A 14,328-nucleotide genomic window follows, 5' to 3' on the forward strand; every position below is an offset into this window, starting at 1 on the left:
TACTCTTACATTCTCTGAAATTTGAAATTTTGAGAATAGTATTCAACGGTTGGACAGATTTGTGATTTCATAAGTTAATATCTCTTTAGAGCTGAAGTAATACTGAATTGAATGAGGAAATTTTTTTTTTTTTTTTTTTTTTTTTTTTTTTTTTTTTTTTTTTTTGATGCTGACGTGACAATTATTGTAATATGTTTATGCCAAAAAAATTGAAGGGTAGAGTGATCCCAAGAAGCAAAATCTTATGTTGAAAGATTTGGATGTTAAAAGTAAGAATGGAAGAAAAGGGTTCTTTTATACAGGAAATAGGACACCATGCTTTTACTAGTATTAACATTAACAAGGTTATCAGAATGCTATTGAAAAATGATTGATTGGAATTATCAAGGGGTGGAAGTTTTGGTGATTTGTGTAGTTCAAGATTTATCAAATGAAAAAGAGGAATACAATAGATTGCCATCACTGTAGGAAGTGTTGTATGATGGTGACTTTGCAATTTACTGTGACTTTGGTAATTGAAAGACAACTTCAACAAGCAATCGATTGTCTCTTTGTGTGCTGTTAGCAATGGGTTCAGGTTTGCATCAGCAAAAAAAAATGTCTTTGTACATTTCTGCTCGAAATGTACTCTTTGTCCATATCCTGAGTTAAGTATCGGACAAAGAATTATTCCAGTATCAACAGGAGCCAAGTTGTTAGGACTCAGCTTTGACAGGAAGCTTATATTCCTTGCATGCTCATTCATCAACTAAGGGAAAAGTGCAAGAGAGCACTGAATCTCCTTCACATGCTATCCTCTACTGAATAGGGTGCGATCGATCTTTATTTCTTCATCTTTACCATGAACTTATACATTCTGGGTTGGATTATAGATATGAAGTCTATGCTGCAAGGTAGTGTAACATGCAATATTGGATCCTATCCATCATCAGAGTATACAGAAAGCTCTTAGTGCTTTTTGGAACTCACTTGTTTGAAAGTCTTTATGTTGAAGCAAATGAACTGGTGCTATCATTTAGATGAAAACATTTGTCTCTTACTCTTAGCTCTCTTAACCTGTTTCTTAACTCTGTCTAATAATTATTTATCCTAGTCATTTGACAAACCATGCAGTACTCTGACATCCCAGTCTACAAGATCAACAACAACTAGTACCTTAACATTGATCTACATATTATTCTTCAATGGGATGAGGACAGTCTTGTTATGTTCAATGCCATCAAAACAGTCTTCCATTTTCTCATGCAAAAGATATCTGAGCTCACCTATCCTTACCCTTAGTAATACAAAAATCACCAAACAAGGTAAGATCTTTGCTTGGACTAACTTTTACCTCAGTCTTGCCTGGCATAAACACATTACTTCAGAGCTTCCTCAGCATCCAATAAACTTGCCATTCTTTTTCATTTAACAGCTTATTTTACACGCAACCAACTCTTACTATATACAAATGCAAAATCCACCAATGTTTAGAATACTACTCATGTTTGGGATGGTGCATCTAAAACTTCCCTTAAAATCCTTGACACCACTCAGAGACGAACAGAGGCTCATAGATGATCCCTCTCTTACAGACTCGCTTCAACCTCTGTCTCACAGGCACGGTGTTTCAGCACCGTGTCTGTTTTACAGGTACTTCCATGGTCAGTGCTCCGGTGAATTGGCAATCATCATTCTGCCACTTTCTGTTGCACCAGATAATACTAGAGCTGCTTCCCAGCACCCCTTTACTGTGCAACAGCAAACACACCAAACCCGCTTCTATTCATCTTCTTTTATTCTGTTCACCTCTGTCCTATGGAACAGCCTTCTTGTTATTCTATTCTTTTTATTCTACTATATATGCTACTATAAAAGAAGAAATATAACAGACATATTGTTTGATACCTCCAGTTGATATCACCTTTATTGCAATGACACCATCTCTAGGGACATATCCAGTTGCATTTTTTTTAAATAACCAGATCAATCACATTGTTGGTCTTAGCACATGCCCTTAAAGCAGGTGACAAAATCTTATCAGGTCCTCTGCTTTACCAAGAATAAAATGATTTATCAAGAAACAAAATCTTTAATCTACTACTTTAATAAGGTATAAGCAAATTTTAATTTTAAAAATACAAAGTATCCAATTATATTAATTTAATATGCCAGAAATTCAGAAATATTTGTGTGTTGAAAATATTTATTATACAGTAGGTGATATCCCAAATTCCGATGAAGAACCCAATTGGAAACTGGTAAATAGAATATTTTTTTGCTTTAAATTAAATTATAAGAAATAAATTGTATTCAGTAATATTTCTTCATTGATTTCTGTATGATAAATTTACTGTATAAAACCTTGAAAAGTTATTTTATGTTTAATTATTATTTATTTTGGTGACCCTTTTAAATATAGTAAAAGTTGTACGCTTCATTGTTCTCTACAGAAATGCTCCTTAGCAACCAACCAAATATAATGTTTTGTCTGCATTTCATTTAAAATTAAATTTAAAAGGTTAATCAGCAAATTAAAGAGCAGTAAAGAAAATAATCCTAAGCAAAAAAAGCAAGAAAAGAAAAGGAGGTAACTATATCTGAGGGAGGGATTAAACTAAAACTGTATAGAGATATATTGCTTCCATTTAATGAGTATTTATAATATAGAAGATAACAAAGAAAGAGAGAGAGAATTATACAAGATGACGAGGATAACAAGGATAGAGAGAATACACATAGTAAAATAGAGCAATTTAATAAATATGGAAAGTTTCAGAAAGGAGAGTACACAAAAAAATTAGGACTAGCAGGTTAAGACAATGTAATGTAAGAGGATGGCTAATGGAGATCATCTCTTCAAGGATTAGGCATCTGCCTGTTCTAGCTACACTGATCTTTCCATCTTCTAGCTGGTCCCCCCCCCTCTCTCTCTCTCTCTTTTTCCCTTTAGTTTATATTTATCCACCTCTTTTGGTAAGTGATATCTTTCCATCCTAAATAGATGTTCTTTAGCACTAATGGAGATATCACAATAAATAAGCAGTAATATTCTTAAAGTACTCTTAATAGGAGGAGAGAGAGAGAGAGAGTTTGTCATACAATTGAACAGAGGCTATCACTGTAAAGGAATGTCCAAATTAACGTATTTGCATATGTTACATACTTTCATACGTTATGCTCCCATGACGTCTTTGCATCATGGGTGAATAAAGCTCCCCAAAACTGTGGAAAAATTTTCATAATCTGATATCTTTGAGACATCTGATGATCCACTATCAGATGTATCAAAAGGCCTATGACACAGGTTAAATAATGGAGATATCAGAATGTGTTATGTTCTGATTATCTCTTACTATCATTTTAAAGGTGATTCATCTGATACTAATTATAAAACAGCATCTTGAAACAAATGCCATCCCAGGCATTTGTATTCTTGAAATAAATGTAAGTGGTGTATTCTTGATTGCACCTATAGTTGTGTTCAATAATCACCTGAAATTTCTTCTCAAAATGAAAAATTTTGAGAAGAAATTATTCATTCAGGATTTAACATGCAAAAACTGACAACTAAAGGAGATGCCTGCTTCAGCTTGAAATAGGGAAAACTTTTGAAAGTATATATTCCTTTGTATGTAAATTACTAAGATCTTATTGTTATTTAACCAGAGATCAAAGTGAGAATTTGTATAATAATATAGTATTTGTGTAAGGAAAATATTTAGTTCATTAAGATATCCAGTGTATTGTAAGTCTCCAGACAATTTTAAGTAACAGTCCAAAGGTCGCGTGCTAGCCACCCAGATCGGCATAATGCCAGGGGCAATAACATACATGGAAGGTGACGCAGGCACACTTTCCAAGGACAGCACCCTAACAGCAAAGGGAGAGCAAAGGGTCAACTTGGAGGCATAAAATAACGAGTATCATGCAGAAAAGATACAGAGAAAATAAGGAGATGCGCCATATCTTGCTCTCTTGTTCCTGGTTCCTACTTGGTGATTTTCACTGGTGGCTCGTGAGAGACATGTGTAGGTGTTGAGATATAGAACAGTGGGCCTTTTCCTGAAGATGCCTAAGAAATTCCACGTGGAGCTATTCGTGAATTATCGACCTTGTAGAATCATGCCAATCGCTGGATGTCCCATCGAAAAGAGCAGAGAAAGTCCCCTAAGACGTGGCAGCAAATACGTTCATATCCAGTAGCAGAATTCAAGGACAGCGTTAGCTCATCACCAGATGCAGACGGAATAAGCAGAAGGTAACCAGACCACATGGACGCGACATATTGTCTGGAACAGAATCGGCAATGTAGACTGTTTCATTGTATGCTTCAGCATTGTTAGAGGAAGAAAAAATGTGTGTAAGCATAAAGTATAGACAATTAATAGAGGATTTTAGTAGGAATTCCTTTTTTGAAAATAACTAGTAACCTTTAGTAGAGATTGTCTGGAGGCAGTTATATTATTGAATGAGATTGAAACAGGTATTACTGAGAGCTTTTAATTGAAAACCTTAAGAATGTGTATATGTGTAGCTTAAAAATAACTTGAGGAAAGAGATTACAGGTTATGCAATGTGATATAGCATTTTGAACTAACTTAGTGTGAACTGATTTTATTTAGCATGTACTGATTTCTTTAGCATTGAATAAATGTTGCCTTTTAACTGTAAAATATTTGATTTCCCAATAAACATGTTTTATTACATATGCCTGAATTATGCCTGATTGTAAGGACAAATTACCACTTATAAAATTAGAACCTTAGCAGGGAGAATTTAGAAGTTATATAACAATAGATTACAGGTCATGACTGCAAAGTACCAGAAATCTATATAATCGTAATGAAGAGTAAAATAATGTGTGTATGCCTTAAGATCTAGGATTATTTCCATGAACAAGAATCTTTTCTGTTATAGGATACTGGCTGGCACAGCGTAATACAAATTTTGCCAGTATCTGAAGAGGAAATAACCCTAGATAGAAATAAGATAGGCTAGACAATAGAATAGATAATAGTGGATATTGAGATAATAAAGAAAGAAAATAGTAGGTGTAACGACATAACAACATCTATAGGTGTATTATAGATGATTTATATTATAGGTAATACATCTATAGGTGTATCATAGGCATTTCATGCATAACTGGACGTTCAAATTAAAAGATAAAGATTATTATTATTATTTGATAATAATAATAATGGAGTCAACAGACTCATTGTGGGAAGCCCACTCACCCATAACTTTATCATAATGAGCTTTATAGTTATTACACTACCTGCACTCACAACACACACACACTCAGGCAATGCATTTCACTCAGTAACAATTCTCCACTTAAAAAATCTACTCCTCATACTCTTCTTCACCACATCATTATACAACTTGCAGTGATGGCCTCTTGTTCTTCCCATTTTAACATCTACTATTTTAGTTTCTTCTGTATTAATCTGATAGAATCCCTTAACTAACATGAAGGTCTCTATCATATCTCCTCTTTTCCTGTTATTCACCAACCTCTGTAATCCATGTTTTATCAATAGTTCTTCATAACCAACACTCCAAAGTCCTGATATCACTTTGCTTATTCATCTTTGGAGCCTTTTTAGTGTTTCTGCATCACGTTGAAAACTAGGTTATCAAATCTGAGCAATAAATTAAAGGTACCAAGAAATTATATACTTGGTTTATTCCTTTATCCAGGTGTAAGCAAAAAAGTTTGCGCTGAAGTATTTTCAGGACTGGGACAACTCGCGGTAAAGATGGTATGACTTCACATCACTTGCCTTAGTATCCCATAATGCAAAGCACATCTCCTTGCAGACATTTATAATGCTATGCATTATGGGAAGGGTCACTACCAAGGCAAGTTTCGATCTTTATTGAGGTCTCTTCAGTGGGAGCCAGACTAAGGCAAGTGATATGAAGTCATACCACCTTTACCATGAGTTGCCCCAGTCCTGAAAATACTTCAGGCACAAACTTTGTTTGCTTACACTTGGATAAAGAATTAAACCAAGTATATAATTTCTTGGTATCTTTAATTTATAGTATAACCAAGTGAAAAACTTTCAACAACAAATCTGAGAAAATATTCCGTATGTATTCTGACCAGTGCCTTATATAGGCACCACCTCCATTATCCCTACATGTCGTACTTTTTATCATAGCAGCCTTTGCAGCACCTGTGATGTGTCCTCGCAACTTCAGTCCATTGTCCACCATCACTCCAAGATCCCGAATCTCATCTACGTCCTGAAGTACATCTCTTCTAGTACAGTATGTAGCCTTATATCTTTGCATCCCAAAGTGATACCTTGCATTTATTAACATTAAGACTAACCCCCACTCATTTGACCAAGCTAAAAGCCTATTCAAATAATCAAATTTTCTGATGTTAATAGAGAGTTAACATCAGCACTACTCCTGACAATTTTACCTAACTTTGCATCATCAGCAAATATTTGAAGAAGATCCCCAGTCAATCCACATGAAATATCATTCTTCTTCTTCTCTTCCGCTCATGGCAGGTTGAGTTCCTCAAAGACGAATTTTTGCCATTTCTTTCTGTTTGTTGTGGAGAATTATGTTATAGAGTTTAAGTGGGCGCTTTCTTTAATGTTGTCAGTCCATTTCTTTCTTAGTCTTCCTCTACTGGGCTGTCCTTCAATTCTACCATTTAATAACATGTTTGGTAGTCTTTCTGAGTTCATTCTTGAAACATGTCCAAACCAGCTTAGTTGGCTCTTTTTTAGTGCTGTAATTATTGGTTCTTTAAAGTTAAGTTCTTCTCTGACTTTTTCATTTGTTTTTCTTTCTGTTCAGTTTGTTCTATTGATTTTTCTTAGACATTTCATTTCAAAAGCATTGAGTTTATCTGTTTCTTATTTTTTCTTAAGATCCAACATTCTGAGCCATAGAGTACTGTTGGAATTATCATTGTTTTATATATCTTTAATTTGAGTTCTTTGCTTAATCTTTTATTGTTCCATATTTTTTGTAGTCTGCCCATTGTCATCCATCCATTATTGCTTCTGTGTTTGATGGTTTCAAAATAGTCTAGATCTTCAGTGATCATCGTAGGTTTCATTTGGATTGTTCTCTTTTTTCTTCCTATTACCATTATTTTGTTTTACTAAAATTGATTTTCATATCATATTCATTACTTGTTTGATGCAGCTTGGTCAGGATATTTTCTAATTTTTCTTAGCAGTCTGTAGTGATAATTATGTCATCAGCATACTTTAAATGTGTTATATTTCTTCCATTTACAGTTATGCCTTCACACATCTGTAGTCCTTCATCTATAGCTTCTTTTAGCCACAGGTTGAAATATCATTAACAAACAAATAAAACAGCAAGGGTCCAAGAACAGAACCCTGGGGCACACCACTGGTCACCTTCCTTTTCTGAGACAACGCTCCATCATACACCATTTGCTGCTATCATTCAGAGAGCTAATCTCCAATCCATCAAACCAATATACTATCTCTGGCCTATCCTCTGCAGCTTGTGCACCAGCTTGTGGTACGTGTGTTAATCTATCAAAGGCTTTTGCAAAACCCAAGAATATCACTGTATATGATTCTCCCTTATCCAACACATTTGTTACCTTATCATAAAACATAAGCAGATTGCTAAACCAGTACCTGCCATTCACAAATCCATGCTTTGTGAATGGCAGGTACTGGTTTAGCAATTCATTAACAAACCGACCATCATAGAGAATCTTATGTTTGTCAACCCAATCCTGTATTCTATTTGTAATCAATTTTTCCAACACTTTGATCACAACTGCAGTTGTGATCAAATACAGATCGGTCTATAATGAAAAACTTCTGTTCTCAAACCATGCTCATGGAGAGGCATTATTTTGTCTTCTTTCCACTGCTTGGGAACCTTCCCCCACTGCAAGACTTTCATTAAATAACGTCTGCATGGTTAGCCTAGTGGCTTTTGCACTTCGCAACCATGTGCCTGGGGAAGGAGTGTCCTGGGTTCAATTCCCGCCATCGAGTGAGGAGCTCAAGGATCTTCCTCGGCCATAGCCAAGTTAGCCAGTCTTGGACGTGGACAGCAGGGTTCCCCCACCCCATCCAGTTTATCTGGGGTTTTTTCATCCTGCAAGCAGGCAAACTGGCCCCATGAACACACACGGATCTACAGCCATAAATACTTAACCCCCTCTCCCCTTGAGGGGGGGGGGGGCTCAACTTGCCCTAATAGGGATGGGAGAGAAAAGGGAGGAAACTCCATATGAATAAATAAAAATTAAATAACCAGGATGAGTGCATGGCTAACTCTTTTGCACATTGTTTAAAAATATATGACGATATTTCATTCATTCCTACAGTCTTATTAACATCTAACATGAGCAACATTTGACACACCTCTGATTCTTTCACCTTTATTTCTTCTAATTCCTGCCTCCCTTCTACATGTTACAGAGCATCACTCACATCACTATGATATACGCTGACAAAGTGTTCTGGTTATACTGTTTAATTCTTTTCTCTCCACAGGACACATACTAAGTGAATTTGTAGTAGCCATACCCTCATTCCAAAACCTAATAGAGTCATACCTTAATCAGTAGCTGTAGGTCTATTTCTCTATCTAAATGATGTCTAGAAGATATTTTTCATTATCAGTGACAGACTCAAAGTAGGAATGAAATACATAATTAAAAGCACGCAGGTGTATGGAGTTCCATGATGAGTAGTAGAGTTTAATCTGTTTCTGTTATGTTATCTTCTCCGCCTTGTTAATACACTGCTGTCCAAAAGCTTAGGATGAACTAAATTTTTACCTGTATATGATAAAACTTTCATTACTACAGTCAAATGTGGACATAAATTTATTGCCAACATACTAATAAATTATAAGGAAAAAACTGTGTTATGAATTTCGTACAAATTAAATTGCAGTATGTTTTTTTGCAAAAGTTACAAATTTGCTAAGGATATAGTTAAGGAATTATTATTATTATTAGACACCTCCAGGGAGTTCAAGATTCATCGAGGGAGAATGCCTACTCTACAACTCTGTCTCCACCACTCAATCTCATCATCTACACCAACGCCATCTACTGTCCACCACCACCACCACTAGTATTTTCACAGACAGTATTTTCAAAAACATCCATACCCACAGCGGGACTCGAACCCGTAGCATTTTGGCTGGAGAACGGATACGCTAACCACTCGGCCAACCAAGCCGACCGGGAGTGGGGGGAGCATCAAAATCTTTGAGGTATTGAGGTGGGACATGATCTAAAAAACATTGAGAACCAACCCAACCAATTAATGTACAGTTCTTACAGAAAACTATGTGGAGAGACATTTCAGTATGGAATATGCCGACCCAGAACTGTGATGCAGCTCTCAAATGTCATGCCTAGTGATTCAGAAGTTCTTGAGACAAATTGGCCCACTCCTCCTTTAGAGTAAGGATAAGGCTTTGTTTGTTTTCCTAACGAGAATTTCGAGTGGCAATGTTTCTCCCTATTGCATCCTAAATGTGTTATATGAGGTTGAGATCTGGGGAGCATGCTGGCCACTCGATTCAATTGATATCCTTGGTCTCCAGAAGTATCTCAACTGCTAATGTATTGTGGTGTGGCATTGTAATCCATAAAGATAAATTTTTTGCCTACAACATGAGGGAACAATTGCAGTGAAGTTGAAGAACTTTTTTTTTTTATTATGGTCCCTTTTTCCGGCACTTAATAGCTCAGTGCATCCATTAAGCCAGTATTTTCCAACGTATTTTCGACCATGCCCCACCTCAACACCTCAAATATTTTGAGGCCCCCACTCCCTAGCATAACAGTCAGCAAGTTCTGAAAAAGTATAATATAAATATGTCATCATCATCAAATTCCTGCCGTGTATCCTGAAGGGGTGTACAGGATATGATAGTACTACATGAAAAATTTACATCATTACTAACTTCCTATCTACAATTTTCCTCCAAATCAGTGTGTTACTTTTCAAGACTCCAACATTATCAAATCTTATATTTCTATCATCTAAGGCACTTTGTACAGTATCAATTCACCTATATCTTGGTCTTCCTCTGGGTTGTTTTCCTGCCAGCCTGGCAGACAACACTTGTTTTGCTAATCTTTCCTTGCCCATTCCATCTGAGATTAGCTCTGCTAATGCATTCCTGGATGCTGACAATGTTAAGTTCTTTCCTAATATCATCGTTTTTAATATGATTTTGCCATTGATGCCATCTGTTCATGCCTCTAATCTTTCTCAGGACTCTCATATCTGCAGTCTCTAGTCTTTGGTTAAGTGTTTTACTTCTGACCCAGCTCTCAGATCCATAAGTTAACACTGGTTTGAACACTGTCTTGTATATGGCTAATTTAGTGTTCTGACTAATTTCTCTCTTATTCCATATGAAGTTATTCAATTGACTTCCTACCATACCAGCTTTGCTGACTCTGTTGTCTATTCCCATATTTAATTTGCCATCTTCAGTAAAAATCGTGCCTAAGTAGCTGAAATGTTTTACTTGTTCCACAGGTTCTCTGTTCACAATGCAGTTGACATTTTCATTGATTCCACCTATTTTCATTGTCTTTGCCTTTTTATTGCTGATTTTTATACCATATCTATTACAACAGTTATTCAATTTAGTCAGGGAATCTTGCAGGCTTGTAGCAGATTTATTTAGAAGTATAACATCGTCCGCATAAAGCAAAGAGCTGACATTAACACTGCCAATTTTGATATCATGTTTAATACCACTTTTCTTCATAATGTGATCCATATAAATAATGAATAACAGAGGGGATAATGTACATCCTTGATTCACACCAGATTTAACATTAAACCACCTTCCTGTACTTCCTTCAATTCTAACTGCTGACTTGTAACTCAAATAAAGACTACGTATTGCTTGATATAATTCCCTATTGACATCGTATAACTGTTGCGTATTGAATTGCTTCTCTCTTGGTGCCTTGTCATATGCCTTTTCCAGATCGACAAAACTTAAATATAGATCTTTGTTATATTCCCATGCTTTCTCAACTATTTGTCGTAAAGTGAGGATCTGATCCTGACAGCCTCTGTTTGGCCTGAATCCAGCTTGTTCTTCACCAAGCTTTTCTTCCACAATTCTTCTCAACCGTTTCTCAAGTATACTTGCATAGATCTACCAGGAACACTCAGTGGGGAAATATCTCTGTAATTCTTGCATTCAGCTTTATTTCCCTTTTTATATATGAGTACTATAAGAGCTCTATGTCAATCATTGGGAATTCGACCCTCTGTCCAGGCCTTCTGAACTGTGCAGTGCAGCCACTGTAAGACTCTTATACCACCATACTTCAGCATTTCTGGTCGAATATCATCTACTCCTGCTGCCTTTCCACATTTCAAGCCTTTGATGGCTTTTTCTACTTCAAGTATGGATATGTATTCCTGACTGTTTGCCTGTTGAGTGTTTTTTTACCACTGTGCTATCACTGCTTATTTCATTAGCAATTTTCTGAAGTAATTACTCCATGCATACTCATCTATTGAAGTTTGTGGCAAAAGGGATTAAAGATTTCATTTATACGAAATTTTACTTTTTTCTTAATGGAAAGAATTTCAATGCCAGAATGTTGAAGCATTCTTAGAGTTTAGCATAGAATATTCAGGAACGATCTCAGCTTTTCGTTCTTTATAATCATTTACCCAAAACAGAGGATGATGAAAATCCAGATACCCCTGTAGAGAAGGTCTGCTCATGTGTGATTGGTCTGCAATATTTTATGGATTTTTGAAGTTGTATTGCTTCAGTAACAGAATTTTAAGACTTGTAGCCCAAATCCTCCATGCTTCTTGGATAGTTGAAGAAATTTGTTTTTTTTTTTTAATTTTTTGGCATTATTTGCTGGACCAAAAAAATTCCACAGACTTACTATTATAATTGCTTTTCTTCAGCTTCTGTGATGTCTCTAATATTTATTATGTACAACTGAGCAGGAAAGATTATGGTTTTAGAAGAAAAGGAAAGTGGCGCATTAGTCCATTCTTATATAAGTTCTTGAACTGGTAATATTTGGTAAGTGGAGAAGGGAATTCTAAGTATAATGAGAGGTTCAAAAGAGACAACCTCTCATTTAGTTCAAAAGGATTTCCTGAAGATCCCACTTTCCAAAAACTGTATTGTCTGCATTAGCCGCACTTTTCGATCAGCATCCACTGATCTTGCTGAATTCCAAAATACCAAAAAATATGTAAATGGAATCAGTATCTCAAAGTGCTCACTACATCATCAGCATATGCTAATACCTTATTTTCTTTCAAGTTGATGGAATTGTTATTCCTTGTATAGTATGTGTATTGTTGACTTCCTGTATGAAAGGTTCAAGAACCAATGCAAAAAGCAGTGGACTGAGAGGGCAACCTTGCTTGACTCCTTTTTGAATTTTTATTAGGTCTGACAGGAACCTATAAACTAGGATGCAGTTAGTCGAACTGGCATAGGCTCCTTTGATAATGGATAACAGATTTTTACCTAAACCAATTTGCTTTAGAATGTAGAACAGAAAGGGATGCTGGAAATTATTAAATGCTTGAGTAAGGTCTACTGATAGCACTGCCATTGGTTGCTTTTTCGTATTAACTAAACGGAGTAGATCACATAGCAGAAATAGCAGAAACAGATTAAATTCTACTACTCAGCCCAGAACTCCATATACCTGTGTGCTTTTAATTATGTATCTCATTCCCACTTTGAGCCTTTTATTGATAATGTTGAAAAATATCTTATAGTCCATATTAGGTAGAGATATATACTCCAGCTGCTGATTAAGGTGTGATCTCTGTTAGTTTTGGAATGAAGATGGTATGGCTTTCTACAAATTCACTTGGTATGTATGTCCTGAAGATAGTAAGGAATCAAACAGTATAACTAGAATGGGAAGAATAAAATCCCAGGCCTTGCAGTACAGTTTTAACCCTAGAATATCTGGACTTGGAGATTTTCTTGTGTGGCATTCTGTATAAGCTGTGGTAATTTCACATGCTCTGATTGGCCTGTCAAACCAATCTTGGATGTGAACAGAAAAGCCATTAATGTTCCAAGAGTTATAATTTCCCATAGTATTATTATTCTCTTCAAACAGATTTTTGTATTGTTTTTGAAAAGCGTCAAAGATTTCTTGAGTACTGGATATGTCTTCACCATCAGTGCAGATTTGAGTGATAGTCCTTTCTTTCTTCTCTGCATTTACTAAATTGTGACCGAAGGGCTGTCTGCTAACTGCTGCTGTATTCTTATTTTAAAATGTCTTTCTTCTACTTGTGTCTGCCGATCTGTATATTAATGTTTCTAATAATGTTACTGCATTCTATATCATTCATTGGTTTGCTGCAAACCAGAAGACTTTAAATTTTTTTTTCTTTTGAGGAAAGCTTAATATGATGGAATGTTTCCCCATTCCATCATATTATGTTTTATTGCTTGTTTAAATTGTAACCAAACATACCAGTTCCAGGTAACATTATCCAGTTTGAACAGAGAGAGTGGAATTTGATTGAAAAGATCAACGAAAAATTTGGTGGAACTCTTTACAGTCTAGAACTGATCTCTATTTGTTCCATGCAGTGCAGTTTAAATAGAACTGGATTATTATCTGACATGCTGATGTCAAGATGTTTTATCTGAATTATCCTATTTATAAGGGAAGAGAGATAAATTTGATCAAGATGGGTATCAATACCTTGACTAATGTGCTTGGAGATTAGAATTGTGAATCCTCCATATGTCTATTAGCTGAGTATTAACTGTGCATATCCCACTTTTCCACTCCTGAGGTGGCCTCCTATTATGCATAATATGGGGTTTACAATACCATTCCAGTCTCCAGCTCCTAAGATGTAGTGGGCACTGCATAAATATGGCTGCAGTTTCTAGAAGAATTTCTAACTGTTCCATTAACATTTATAAACTTTATTACACATCCTCAATTTTTCTAGTGTATTGTAAAGGATCTCCCTTCTGCATCCCTTTGGATATTACAGAATGATCCAAAGAGAGAGGAGCAAGAATAAGAACTGTTACTCCAGCCCTGTTAAATCTTCCAAAGCCCCAATAAAAAATAAGAGGATATATATCTATTAAAGTTTTCATATCTGCAGAAATATGTTTCTTGGAGAAACAAAAACCTGATATTATGGTGTAACATGTAGCTTCTTGTTTAATTTACCAGTGAAATCCTCGTACATTTAATAAGGTAATGCAGAAAGGAGATGCGATGATTAATGAAGTGTCACTGGTAAGTCTAACTTCTAGATTTTGGATGAACCTGATGTGGTCTTCAATCTGTGAAGGACCAAC

General features: G+C 35.7%; 1 protein-coding gene across 2 annotated transcripts in view; it reads left to right on the forward strand.

Moving 5' to 3' along the window:
• LOC150104576 (F-box only protein 7-like) overlaps nucleotides 1-14,328 on the forward strand; it is a 429,110-nt gene that overhangs the window by 316,526 nt on the left and 98,256 nt on the right. For both annotated transcript variants that reach the window (XM_090395788.1, XM_090395787.1), the window contains exon 9: nucleotides 2,197-2,240. In XM_090395788.1, coding sequence (XP_090251914.1) covers nucleotides 2,197-2,240 — 44 coding nt within the window. The remainder of the gene's footprint in view (nucleotides 1-2,196; nucleotides 2,241-14,328) is intronic.

This window comes from Typopeltis vanoorti, chromosome 7 (genome assembly GCF_054136105.1).
Source record: "Typopeltis vanoorti isolate ZY-2024b chromosome 7, IOZ_Tvanoo_1.0, whole genome shotgun sequence".
NCBI classification, from domain to species: Eukaryota; Metazoa; Arthropoda; class Arachnida; order Uropygi; family Thelyphonidae; genus Typopeltis; species Typopeltis vanoorti.